The 12,355-nt window shown below is 39.2% G+C and overlaps 1 protein-coding gene across 1 annotated transcript; it reads left to right on the top strand.

Moving 5' to 3' along the window:
- The first annotated feature begins 3,954 nt into the window (after window positions 1-3,954).
- On the top strand, window positions 3,955-11,057 carry LOC134210062 (collagenase-like). Its single transcript, XM_062686089.1, has one exon. It carries the CDS (start codon window positions 4,017-4,019, stop codon window positions 4,884-4,886), a length of 870 nt encoding a protein of 289 aa, XP_062542073.1. The 5' UTR covers window positions 3,955-4,016; the 3' UTR covers window positions 4,887-11,057.
- Window positions 11,058-12,355: the final 1,298 nt, after the last annotated feature.

Raw genomic sequence — 12,355 nt, 5'->3', positions numbered from 1 at the left:
TAATTTTAATTTTAAATTTATGCCATTGACAGTATACATGAGACCACAAGTTAAGCTTATTCTAACGGAATCTGAGACATATGGTGAACCATCATATGCCACAAAAGTGTTTGGAAGGCGAAACACATTATATTGAAGTTTATTTTGGGATTCACTGACTTAGTAGTCATATCGGAAGTATAAAAAACACGTTGCCAGCTTTCAAAAAACTAGAGTTTGGAGTGGTTGGCTAATAGTACTAGTTAACATAAGTCTAAAATTGAGGTATGGTATCTCTATCTTTTTTAAATAAATATCATTTTCAAGGCGATTGTTCGGAAGTTCAACATCGACATGTTGAAGGTCAGCTAGACGGTGTTACCATACACGAGGCTGATAGTTGGAATCATTCGGCAGAATAAGTTATTTAGATTATTACTGCAATCCATAATGTATTTTGAGAGATCAATATCATAACACTAGGTACCAACATAGATTACCATTTAAACGAGACAATCAATTGAAAACCCCGATGTTAGGACAAGTTTATTTTGGAGTTCAGTTTGAAGATAAGTTTGAAGAAAAAAAAACACTGCTTCCTATGCTAGAGGTTTTTTTTTGTTCCTTTTTTGTGAGAGAAGAAGGGGAATGTGAGGTTTGAGTAAGTTACCATCAGCGTGTGATTATATATATTACCACCTCAGCGTGTCAATCGATAAGCAGCAAGCCATGACTTGGCCTCTTCTTGTCAGATCTCCGTGGCGTGCACACGCACCGACGGAGAGCTGCTGTCATCGCATTTCGCTTCAGCCATTTGGAGCCACACAAGTTTGTGAAGACTATACCCATAGCGATCACCAGGCGATCCGATATAGTGTTGGAACACGAACGCCGACAGTACGACGCGACGGCAGATAAAGTCTAGTTGGCGAAGATGGAAGACGAAGGACTTCTTCTTTTTATCTTCTTTATATTCGGATCTTTTTATCGAAGCACTTCGAACGGGCAGCGACGCTACAAACCTTGACGCAGACCAGCTGACGGACCAGCGAGGGCTTGCGATGCGACGATGCCGAGAAAATTGGAGCCAACGAATAGCCGGTAGTTACTGGTGGAACGAAAATCTTGCCAACCTTCGCGCTGCCTGTCTCAGAGCTAGGAGACACTTTCAGAGGGCAAGGTCTGAAATGGTCAGAAAGAAGCGACATTTTTCCGCGAATCTAGAGCTGCTTTTGAACGGGAGATCAAAACCAGCAAGTCCAACTGCTTCAAGAAGTTGTGCCGAGAAGCTGACGCTGATCCTTGGGGTAACGCTTATCGGGTCGTAACCAGAGCTTTAAATATTCGATTATTTGAGGCCCATCGGCCTTCTTTGTCACTTCACTTCTAAACATATTCATATTCGGCTCTGCACCGTCAATTTTCAGAATGAATATGGGTCAGTGAGTATTTATTTGAATATCACAAATTATTAAATAATCGTAAAACTGAACACAGGTTTGATGATTTAAATAAATACACGCATAGATCGAATCCCGACGTTCAATTGAGGGGCATTTTTAGCGCCAAATGTCACTAAAATCAAGGCCAATTTTATTTTTTTCGCGCGCAGTTACCATACTCAGTGGTAATCAATTGAATGAATTTATGAAGAAGAAAACTGAGTAAGTCATTCTATGTTTTGAATAATCAAAACATAGAATGTCAAAAGTCGGAGTGAATGTGCTTCATGAAAGTGAATATTTCATGCTCTGGTCGTAACCAAGGTGAATACAAACAGGTGTAGCAGTATGGCAATTTCATGATTCAGCCATCTTGGATTTTTATATGTGGCAGCCACCGAGTTTGTTTATGTTTTGCACTGAAAATGAATTTTTCACCCCCGCGCTAGTCTCTCCCATCTACTGTAGAAGTGAGTGAACCCTGATATAAGAACCCTGGTCGTAACTATAGATAGTAGAATCTATAAATGAGCGAAAGAATAGCTGAGTTGATTTTTTTGACCGTGCACACGCACATATGACGTCACAGCCCTTAACGTTTCCATTGAAATCGTGACGTCATGCTCGTTTGGAGACACGTTTGACAGTTCGTTTGGAGACAGAGGATTTATCTTCGCTCATCTATATATTCCACTATCTATAGTCGTAACAAAGAAGATCAGGGGTCCTGCGACGCCAGCCGAAATGTGTCCGGAAGAGCTCTAGGACAATTTGGAGACCTTACAACATCTCATACGCCCAGATTTAAGACGCAAGTGAAAGACAGATACTCGGAGAACATAATTGGGTTGTTACCGCGGCTGGGAATATCATGGAAGTCTTGGTTGATTCGGCACACCATTTTATTCAAACTCCAGGACGATTTGGAGATCTTACTATATCTCATTTGTCTGGATTTGAGACGCAAGTGAAAGACAAATACTCGGAGGACATATTTGGAATGAAACCGCAGCTAAGAAGTCTAGGGAATTCTTGGATGACCTGAAAAGGAACGACTGCCTAAGGCATATTGATTTTTTTTAATAGATCATATAGGTAAGAACCATTTTTAAAAAGAGATAACAGCCCTTCGGTTACGCGGGTAGACCTCAAGACCTATACTCTAGGAAATTCTTAGATGACCTGGAACGGAATTTGGTTTAATATATCAAATAGGGCATGAACCATTTTTAAAAAGAGATAACAGCTCTTTCGTTACGCTTGTAGACCTTAGGTTCTTGGTTACGCGTGTAGACTCCAGAAAATTATTGGATGACCTGGAATGGAACAATTGTATGATGAATATACAAAGCATCTACTTTGTTCTTTGGGTTTCTAAGAGTGCCTTCTTATAGGCTTACTTTTGGATGTCAATAATGTTTCAAATTCTTTATAAGTCACGCGCCGTATAAAAAACTGCCGTAAAAAGAGAGTTGAGTGCAACACTCATTTGGGTGCTATAATGAAAAACTAATATCAGGACCAGTACTGTAATTTCTCATTTTCAATGAGAGATGTCACGCGATGTTTACATATCTGCTTCTTTCAATATCTATGGAATTGCGAAGGATGAATGGCATGCTACAAAAATCTCACAGAATATTTATTCCGTGACAGGTCATGAAAGTGTGCAATATCTGCTTTATTTTTGTGTTTATTTTCACTTTCAACTCGGTGAATTAAAGAAGTATGATTAATTTATCGACTAGTCACTATTTTTCGCATGTATCTTTCTTTCATGTCTGCCTTTCATGCGAAATTGATCAAAGTACCCACGATTCTTTCAATTGGTCGCCAGAAATAGAAAAAGGCGCTTTGCTCTCTGTCTTATGATGATCACGACCTTTTCCAGTACTGATCAGGACAGTAGTTACATGACTTCATTCTGCTTGAATTAGCTTGGGTAAGTGGTCAAATAGTGTATTATCTGCGTCTCGTAATGAATTAATAATTTGATGGACATGACATCAAAAATCTCCAAAGGCTAGTGTTTTTGGTTTGATAATCTGTATGAATAGAGGATCTGGTTTGCAAAATGTTTCAAAAGTATAACTGTTAGCTTTTACCATACTATGAGTTTTCAATTGTGACAATCTGAACATTATGCAGCATACCCGATTGATTAATCTAGCGTTGAAATGTTCCAATCAACTCTGGTTCAATGTTGATAAATCTGAAATAAAAACCATTCAAAAACAATTGCTTTGGGGGCACCTTCCATTCTTGATCGGCATTGGCGCGCTTCAATGAACCAAAAGGAAACGAATGTCGAATAAAAAAAATGACACAAATACGCTTATCATTTTAATACTCTCCGCCCCCGCTGCTGCGTTGACGCGCCAATATCGGTATTCTGCCCAAACAAGTCCAGTGCGTACGGCGACGCATCCGATAGCGATTCAATTATGACACTACTGAACACTTCTTTTTGTAGCATAACTCATGTCATATGCAAATCACTTGTTCGTACAACTCTGTCTAATTACTGGCCGATATTAACCTGGCACTCACGGTTGCGAAGGCTCAGTTTCGCGGTGGATCCTCAAGTGACTAGTCATGATGCGTTGGATAGTGTCCGTAGTAGTGGTGGTGCTGAGTCTCAACAAGGCAAGAACAGCCCCAGCGGAAGCAGCACCGGAAGATGGCAGAATCATCAACGGGAAAGATGCGGAACTCGGACAGTTTCCATATCAAGCACTTTTGATCATACAAACTGATAACGGTCGAGCATTGTGCGGTGGTAGTGTCGTGACTGACGAGTGGATACTAACGGCCGGACATTGCGTTCAGGATGCGTCTTCGGTCGAAGTTACTATGGGTACCATACTCTTAAGAAGCTCGGAAGACGACGGTCGCGTTGTAATGAATTCAACTGATTTCATCGTGTATCCAGAATATAACCCGCAGACCGCTGAGAACGATATTGCCCTCGTAAGACTGCCACAAAGAGTTCAGTTCAGCAATCGAATCCAAGCGGTTCAGCTTCCCACGGGACACAATGACTACAATCGACGGATGGCAACCGTGAGCGGCTGGGGTAAAACCAGCGACATGGGTGGCGTGGCTCAACGGCTGCAGTACGCAACGCTTCAAGTGATCCGCAACAATGAATGCCGAATCTTCTATCCGGGATCCATCCATCCGACCACTTTGTGCTGCCGCGGCGATCAACAGTCGACCTGCAACGGCGATTCCGGCGGACCGTTGGTTCTCGATGAGGACAAGAGCCTGATCGGGGTGGTCAGTTTTGGCAGTGTGATTGGATGCGAGAGGCGCCTGCCGGTAGGATTCGCCCGTGTGACCGAGTTTGCCGACTGGATTCGGGAACAAACGGGAATATCTCCGCCGGAGGGAAGTGGTGGCGATGGACAGTCAACTAGATTGGGCGATTCTTTGGCGAAGACTATGGAAGTGTTTAGAATTTAGAAATGCTTGATAGGCGATATTTGAATGATGTACAAATGGATCTTTTCGCCTCAGATTTTCATTTAGGAATTTATCTCACGAATTCTAATAGATTCATGGAGTTCACAAATAATTCCATTTATTTGATAGGGTTAGACATAATTGCACAGTTTTGATCAGAAGCACGTGGTGTAGGATAATTTCTCATATTTTCTAAAAGTGAATTGGTTAGCTCGTGTTTATTAGTAGTATTTTTTTTTAATCTGTCTTATAGGCTTTTTATCGAATTTTCTTTAGAAGTATATAATAATATATCATCATCATCTTAGAGGTTCTATACACAGTATTCCATCCTATTGTCTAGTATTTACAACCCTTTGAGAGGAAGTTATGACCGCGAAATTTGAAAATTTTGCTGATGTGATGCCCCTAGATTTACCATTTTGAAAGCTTTGATTTTTTTTTTCATCGGCGGATTTCCGATTTTATCTTCCGGTTTCGTGATTTCGCGCAACCGATATAAAAGTCAATGATTTATTTTAACAAACTTTAACATTTTTGACGTATGTGTAGATCTCGAGGTAGTGTACAATTTTTCGCGATGTTTATTTAAACTTTTATCCATACAATAAAGCCAAACTAAAACCAAAACTCGGCAACAAAAACCACCGAAAATTGGGGATCACGAAGGCGCAAAAAGTCAGAGCATTATGAGTCACTACGAATGCGGACCGCTGTAGCACTGTGGAAGTTTCGTTGCGTTGGTAGGTAAATATTTTTTACATGGAAAACATACAAAAAAACAGACTTGGAGAGATACATACGAGAATTCAAAAGCATGGCATTCTTCTCTGATCGATAACATTTTAAGTAGAAAAATGGTGTTCATTAGTCGAACGGTAATAGATTTATAACTAAAAGTAATAAATGCATTAGAGAAATAAAATTTGTTTTTCTTCACATGCTTACAAAAACCTTATCATTCCGCGCCGTTCGCCGAAATACAAAATTTTCAACTGAAAGTTGAATAAAGAATAGAATTTTCGTGTTTTTTGTGTGTCTACGCGCTTCCTTTCGTTTATTGGATTAAACTTTTCCAGTTCTCCTGTAAATGATATACAGTAGCGTAACCACTGTGCTCCTGTTTTTTTTTTCAATTTATTTCCGAAGTAGTAATCGCTAACCGACATCCTTAAGCCCCAGAAAAGTCCCGCGGATCCGGACGGACGATATGGGAATTCCCAAACGTCGCAAAGAACTCTTCGTAGCCATAACTCAGTCAAATAAAAAACGCGGACTAGATGCAAGCCATAACCTTCACACAAGACCTACGAAAAGAATAAGCCATCTAAACTACTAAAAAAAGCAGAGCTAGCTAACTACGACAGAAACGAGACACGTGGATCGATAAAATGTGCAAACTGTAGTGGCCAGCACCGACAACGACCTCATTGGAATCGATCGCAGATCGATTGATATCCCAAATAAAATATACCGCATGATTTTTGATTTACTAAGGGCCGATTTCTTCACCCCCGTTTAACTTTTAAGCGGTGCTTACCCATACGCTTAAACGTGGTTTAAGGCCTAAGCGGAGGTGAAGAAATCGACCCTAAGACTTTTTCACTTTAACGAGTATTCCAAATCATCCGTTTAGCTTATTAATATTCAGTTATAAACGTGTGTTTTGTTCCCGGTATAAAAATCCTTATGAAAATGAATTTATCAATTCGTAAATTGGATACACTTTTATTGTGCTCAGAAGAGAAGGTGAAACAGTCAAGGAAGCAGTTAAAACTTGATGATCAACTGTGATGAAAAGAAGAACAAGTGTCAAAACAAGAAAAAAGAAGCAACGTTTTTGCAGGTCTCGTCTCAGGGCTTAACCATTAACTCTACCTAAGACAAAGTACATGGTGGCAGGTAGAGATAGAGAAGACCTAGTGGTGTTGGTGCTGAGGTAGTACTTGATGGGGATGTGTTTTAAGTTGTTAAACGCTTGTGACATGTGACAATGACGTTTCCCATAAAGTGGAAAGACGTATTGCTGCTACGAATAGGGCATTTTACGGATTACGTAACCAGCTTAGGTCCTGCAACATGCTGACGGAAACAAAATTTGCTCTATACAAAACTCTTATTTTACCAGTGGCCTTTTATGGACATGAAGCATGGACGTTAAAAGAGGCGGACGGGAGAACTTTCGGGGCTTTCGAGCGAAACGTGCTGCGTACAATACTCGGAGGGAAACTAGAAAATGGTGTGTGGCGCAGACGCATGAATCATGACCTGTGTCAAGTATATTTACAAAGAAGAAAATACAGCAGACTTCAGTGGGCTGGTCACTCAGTGCGAATGTCGGAAGAAAGAATAGCGAAAACAATATTCAACAAAGAACCAGATGGAGGCTGACCTGGGGACCCTTAACGTTCGAGAAAACTGGAGGAACACCGCCCAAGACCGACGATTATGGAGCTCTACAATACGCCAGGCATAGCCAACCAGGTATCCAGGTAGGTAGTGGCCAGCACACCGCCATCTATCGTGGCTGTCCCAACCGCAAAAACTGTATTGAAAAGATACCAAAGATGAGAACGAAACGGCGGCTTCCCGCACCTCTTCCATCTCCTTCAGGACCCTCTCTATAGGTGGTCTCATCAGTTCCGCAGCCGCACCGTCCGACTCCTACGCACAAGTTCTACAGCAGGGTTGTAACAACCTCTTCTCGGTGTCGGAATTTCTTGCTATAGCAAGAGAGACATTTGATCGCTTGGTAAACTGCCAAACGAAGCAGCAACAACTTCTAGCTCTATTCAAGCTAACAACCAAGTACTTGTATAACACAACTTGTGATTTGCTAACTGGAACGGACGCTCCGTTCACGGTAAGATTTTTTTTGATTTTCCTACAAAACGATACCACGTAGACGATGGAGTAGTAACTGAAACATGGGTGCAGCAAACACACACTTTTTACCATCCGGATTTCTGCTGCGTTCGTTCCGACCGTAAAACGATGCTGAAAGAAGGGAGGGGCGTATTGATTTCTGTTCGAAAAGGTATCAAGTTTGCAGAGCTGTGTATCTCGACAAAGATCATCGAAAGCATAGAGTATAGACGGTTCGATAAACACAACGAACGGAAGTGTCACGTTATCGCTGCATACTTCCCGGGGCCCGCAACAGGATCCATCTGGACTCAATTTTGGTGAGGCATCTCTACACTTATCAGGTGGGCCGAACCGTTCTTCGTCGTGAGCGATCGAAACTCACGTCACCATCACTGGAACTGTTCAAAGGCTAATAAAGCTGGCACAATATTGTCTCAGGAAGCAGCCACTAACAACTTCTTTATTCACTCTCCTGATGGGGCGCGGTCGTCCTTTGACCCTAGATCTTACTTTGTCAGAAAATGTACTGGACATGACAAAGCCAATCACGCTGAACGAATTGTCATCGGATCACCTCCCGTGATCCGTAGAACCGTTTAATCGACTCATAACTAATGTGTTATCCGGAGGTTTCATTTATAAAGATTCCAAAAATGGAGGTTGGGGATGTTTATTTGATTTCATCACGATTTAAGAGTTGTAGGGGGATTTGAATAAATTTTAAGTTTTGCCCATACAAATTTCCATATAAACATAAATTGACTTCGCGCCAACCCTAAATGGCAACCGAATTGCCTGAAATTTTGCCGGGACTCCCAAATTATCAAAATGATTTTTTGTTAAATATCTTGGCTGTGCATATGCACAGCACATGTTTCGAAATGGACAAGTTAATATGAAATTTGCGAAAAAGAATACACGTGACTTGGAGGGAATCGAACCCCTAAACCTCTTACTCTCTAGATATCCGTGATAACCCTTACACAACAAGACTACTTAAAGGTCACTTTTGCGGAAAAGCCATCAGAATCCGAGTACCAACCTCCACCGCGGTTAGCTCTTTTTTGCAAATAGAATATCTTTCGGATGCTTGATTTGTCCAATCTTCACATGTACTTCACTGTTGTATATCCACAGTCAAGCGAGTGCACATTGTTTATTAAACGAGAGGATCACACTCTATGTCCCCAACAACGGGCTGGGCGGATTTGTATAGAGTGCGAATCAATCACACTCTGCTGTGCCAAAGGCTTTGAAATTTGAAATATCTCAAAAACGGTAATAATTAGGAAAAAAATATGTACCAGCTTTTTTTGTTTAAAATTGACCAAGAAATCATAATTCGGCATCAAATACATGTGTTTTCTTGTAAATAGTCAATGTTTCAAAAATGAGCCAAAAATAGCTTCCACTAAAACTTTTTTATTTTTAACTTCTCCATTGACCTGATGTCGTTAAAATGTGTATTTTGAAGTCAAGTTTTTGTGGTAAAAATTTGGTGAAAATATAAATATGGGTTTTCGAGATATTTCATTTTTTTATTTGAATATCGATTTTTTTCAGTGTAAAATATTTTTTTTACCAGTGTTATATTTTCTCCATAAAGCCCTATTAGTCCCCTACAGTTCGTTCTCAGACAGTTTTTTCGTACAATGGACGGTTTCTGAGATGCAATTTTTTTAAATTAATTTGCTCGAAAACACATTCGACCTTTTCATAAATTACTCGAGGGTCGAATTTTTTTTTAATTTTTTTAAAATAGTCTATCGACAATACCGAAAATATGTGACAAGTTTCAATCGAATCAACTATCATCAAGTTTGGTCGGTGTGTCATTCTGCGTGGAATCCGTCACGACAAAACCTCCAATCTCAAAAACAAAGAAAACATACCTAATTGTTAAAAATTAATGTGTTTTTTTGTTCTTCCTTTGCACCAGTTGTTGTACTAGTGGTCCTGTTATGGCCAATCCCATAAGAAAACAATGAGATTTACCATAATAGGATCCAAAACTATAAATAATGCTACAACTGATACATGCGTTCCTATTATGGGTTAAGCAATTTTGTGCACTATCACTGATTTTAGTGCGGTTTTCACATTTGTTCTAAGGAGCAGGAAAGGAAACCTTTCATTTGACATACGAACACATGCCATTTATTATTGTTTTTAATTTTTTAATAGTTGTTCTCAACTATGGCGACGATTGGTACACCTACCCTTTTTTTGATTTTAGGATCTTTGTGGGTTTTCACGCGGATTTTTTTAAAGTTATTTTACGCGGCTTTTTATTATAGTCAGGAACCGCGAAGAATCGATTATAGTTGGAGTCATTTTTACCGAGGTTTTTGGAATCTGCTGTTTTGTTACACGTATGGATTTACAGCGGAGGAATGTTTGCAATTGCCGTTCAACGGAGCTCCTCGTGATTCGTTTCAGTTACCCTTCCGCCCACAACTTTTTTCAAAGATTTCAGTGAATTTTTCTTTGAGAAAAATGCTAGAACAAATGTTATTTGGCATAGCTAAATTAGTGGAGAACAAAAAAAAAGTTTTTGATTGTAAATCAATATTAATTGTTTTCAACAGTTCAACTATTTCTACTCAAAATTGATCATATTTGCAGTCTAAAGGGACCATAAAATGTGTTAAATATTGCTCTTTGTTGTTGAAACAACTCGAAAGAAGGTGATACTATGTTTGCACTAGGGCCTTGTAACATGTTATTCGGCTATCTTGATGAGCTTTCTTTTGTCGATAATTTGAATAACATGTTATCCAGGCTGTAGTGCGAACATAGTAATAGAAGGTGAAAAAATTGATGGTGCTCTATAACACACACCATGGGTGGGAGAGGGTTAACCCGTAACGCTTGGTAGACATCTTTACGGGGTAAGATCTACCACGGTTATATTGCCATCTACAGGCAAAACCTGACCCAACGAATACCTTCCTCATTATCCAACTCCTAGGTACTTATGAGGGTGTCGCTAAGTCGGTGGCCTCTTGTTAAATGAGTACCACATCAACACTTCCTTCCTCTTATTTGTATTTTTCGTTGACTTTTTTCGGCGAGTACATATGAACTATGCTCAAAGTAGAAAAGAGCAACCAAAAGCAATGAAGAAGTTGGGCGTGGCCAGGAGCAGGAGTAGTAATCCTCATGCTTTTGTTATTTTTGTTAAGACTGGAATCAAGGACCACTCCTCTTCTTGATTTCTGATAGCATTCTAGATAAGGATCTCAAAAAAAAATATGAGTATCACTAGTGTTCAATCTACGAATTACACCGTAACAATGCTAATGCCATGGGTGGGAGAGGGTTAAGAAATGTTTCATCAAACATTTTACGTCCACTTCTAAAAATCGATACACTGAAATTGGTTTTTACGAGGGGAAACGTACACGTAAATACCAAATATTGCGCTAAAAACGACACCAAAGAAAACCACAACCGCGTAAAGATAAATTTCAAGAAAATCTTTCGAAATCATGAAATGTTTACGGTAATCGGATGTTAACAAAAAAGGTTTGCCTTGTAGATTGGTAGTCAGGTTTTTCACTACTACTAATCTTGAGTTGATGATTTTTAACGTACAACAACAAAGAGGATGGAGTGCCACCGAAGGTCACCTTAATTATATAAATATCAAATAATTCTCGCTTAACTTTTATAAAGGACAAGTAATATATTTTTATGAATTAATTTTATTATTGCAATCAACAGACCAATATGAAAGCTTTTGATTGCACTACTCAAATTAATTCATGTAAAAAATGTTACTTAGGTCCTTTTGAAAAGTTAAGCGAGAATTGTATAATGACTAATTTTGGCACCGTAGAATTGTTTTGACGACATCTGAGCCTGCCAAATGAAGAAACTGAACAAAAAAATTCATACTAAATCGTTTCACGGTAATCCACCAAATGATGATCAACTCAGTAAAATTCGTAAAATTTCAACCAGATTCGATGATGTTACAATTAAGATTTTTCTGATATTTTATTGGAGAATGCAATTTAAAACTTCAATGGCTATTACAGGGTGGCCACTGAAATCTGATTTTCGAATTCCCGGTCATTTCTCGCTTTTGCCGATAAATTTTGTCAAATTTTTCCGGTTTTCGTTTACCTTGAAAAAAAAAACAGAGTAAGGGTTTTTGAACTTTAATTAGGTATTTTATTTCCTGATGGAACCGAATGTCAGGTTTGAAATAGACACATTAAATTACCAACAACGTGTTATTCGAAGCGTTTTAAAATCAACTGGCACACTAAAATTGTGCGCTTCGTGGCCATGTAGTGTTAGTGTCAACCGGCAATATGGTAATACCACATTAGCATATAATTACAATAATTTGACTCTTTTCTTAGTTGCAAAACTTTCGTTAGTTTCTGGTAGAGCATGAACATTGCATGCCAGTCTAGTGTGGTTATTTACCCATGAAAATTTTCCCAATGGGAGGGCCAAAGGAAAAGTTGAAAATCGAATTTTTGGTTTTGATGCCAAAGGACTTAAAAATGCGTGAAACGTCAAGATCTGATGTTATTTAAAAAAAAATAAAAAAAATCTATTTTTTCTCTTAGAACATTTTTGGGACT

The sequence above is a fragment of the Armigeres subalbatus genome, chromosome 2 (assembly GCF_024139115.2).
Source record: "Armigeres subalbatus isolate Guangzhou_Male chromosome 2, GZ_Asu_2, whole genome shotgun sequence".
In the NCBI taxonomy this organism is placed as follows: Eukaryota; Metazoa; Arthropoda; class Insecta; order Diptera; family Culicidae; genus Armigeres; species Armigeres subalbatus.
This window is presented reverse-complemented; position numbering and strand designations above follow the sequence as displayed.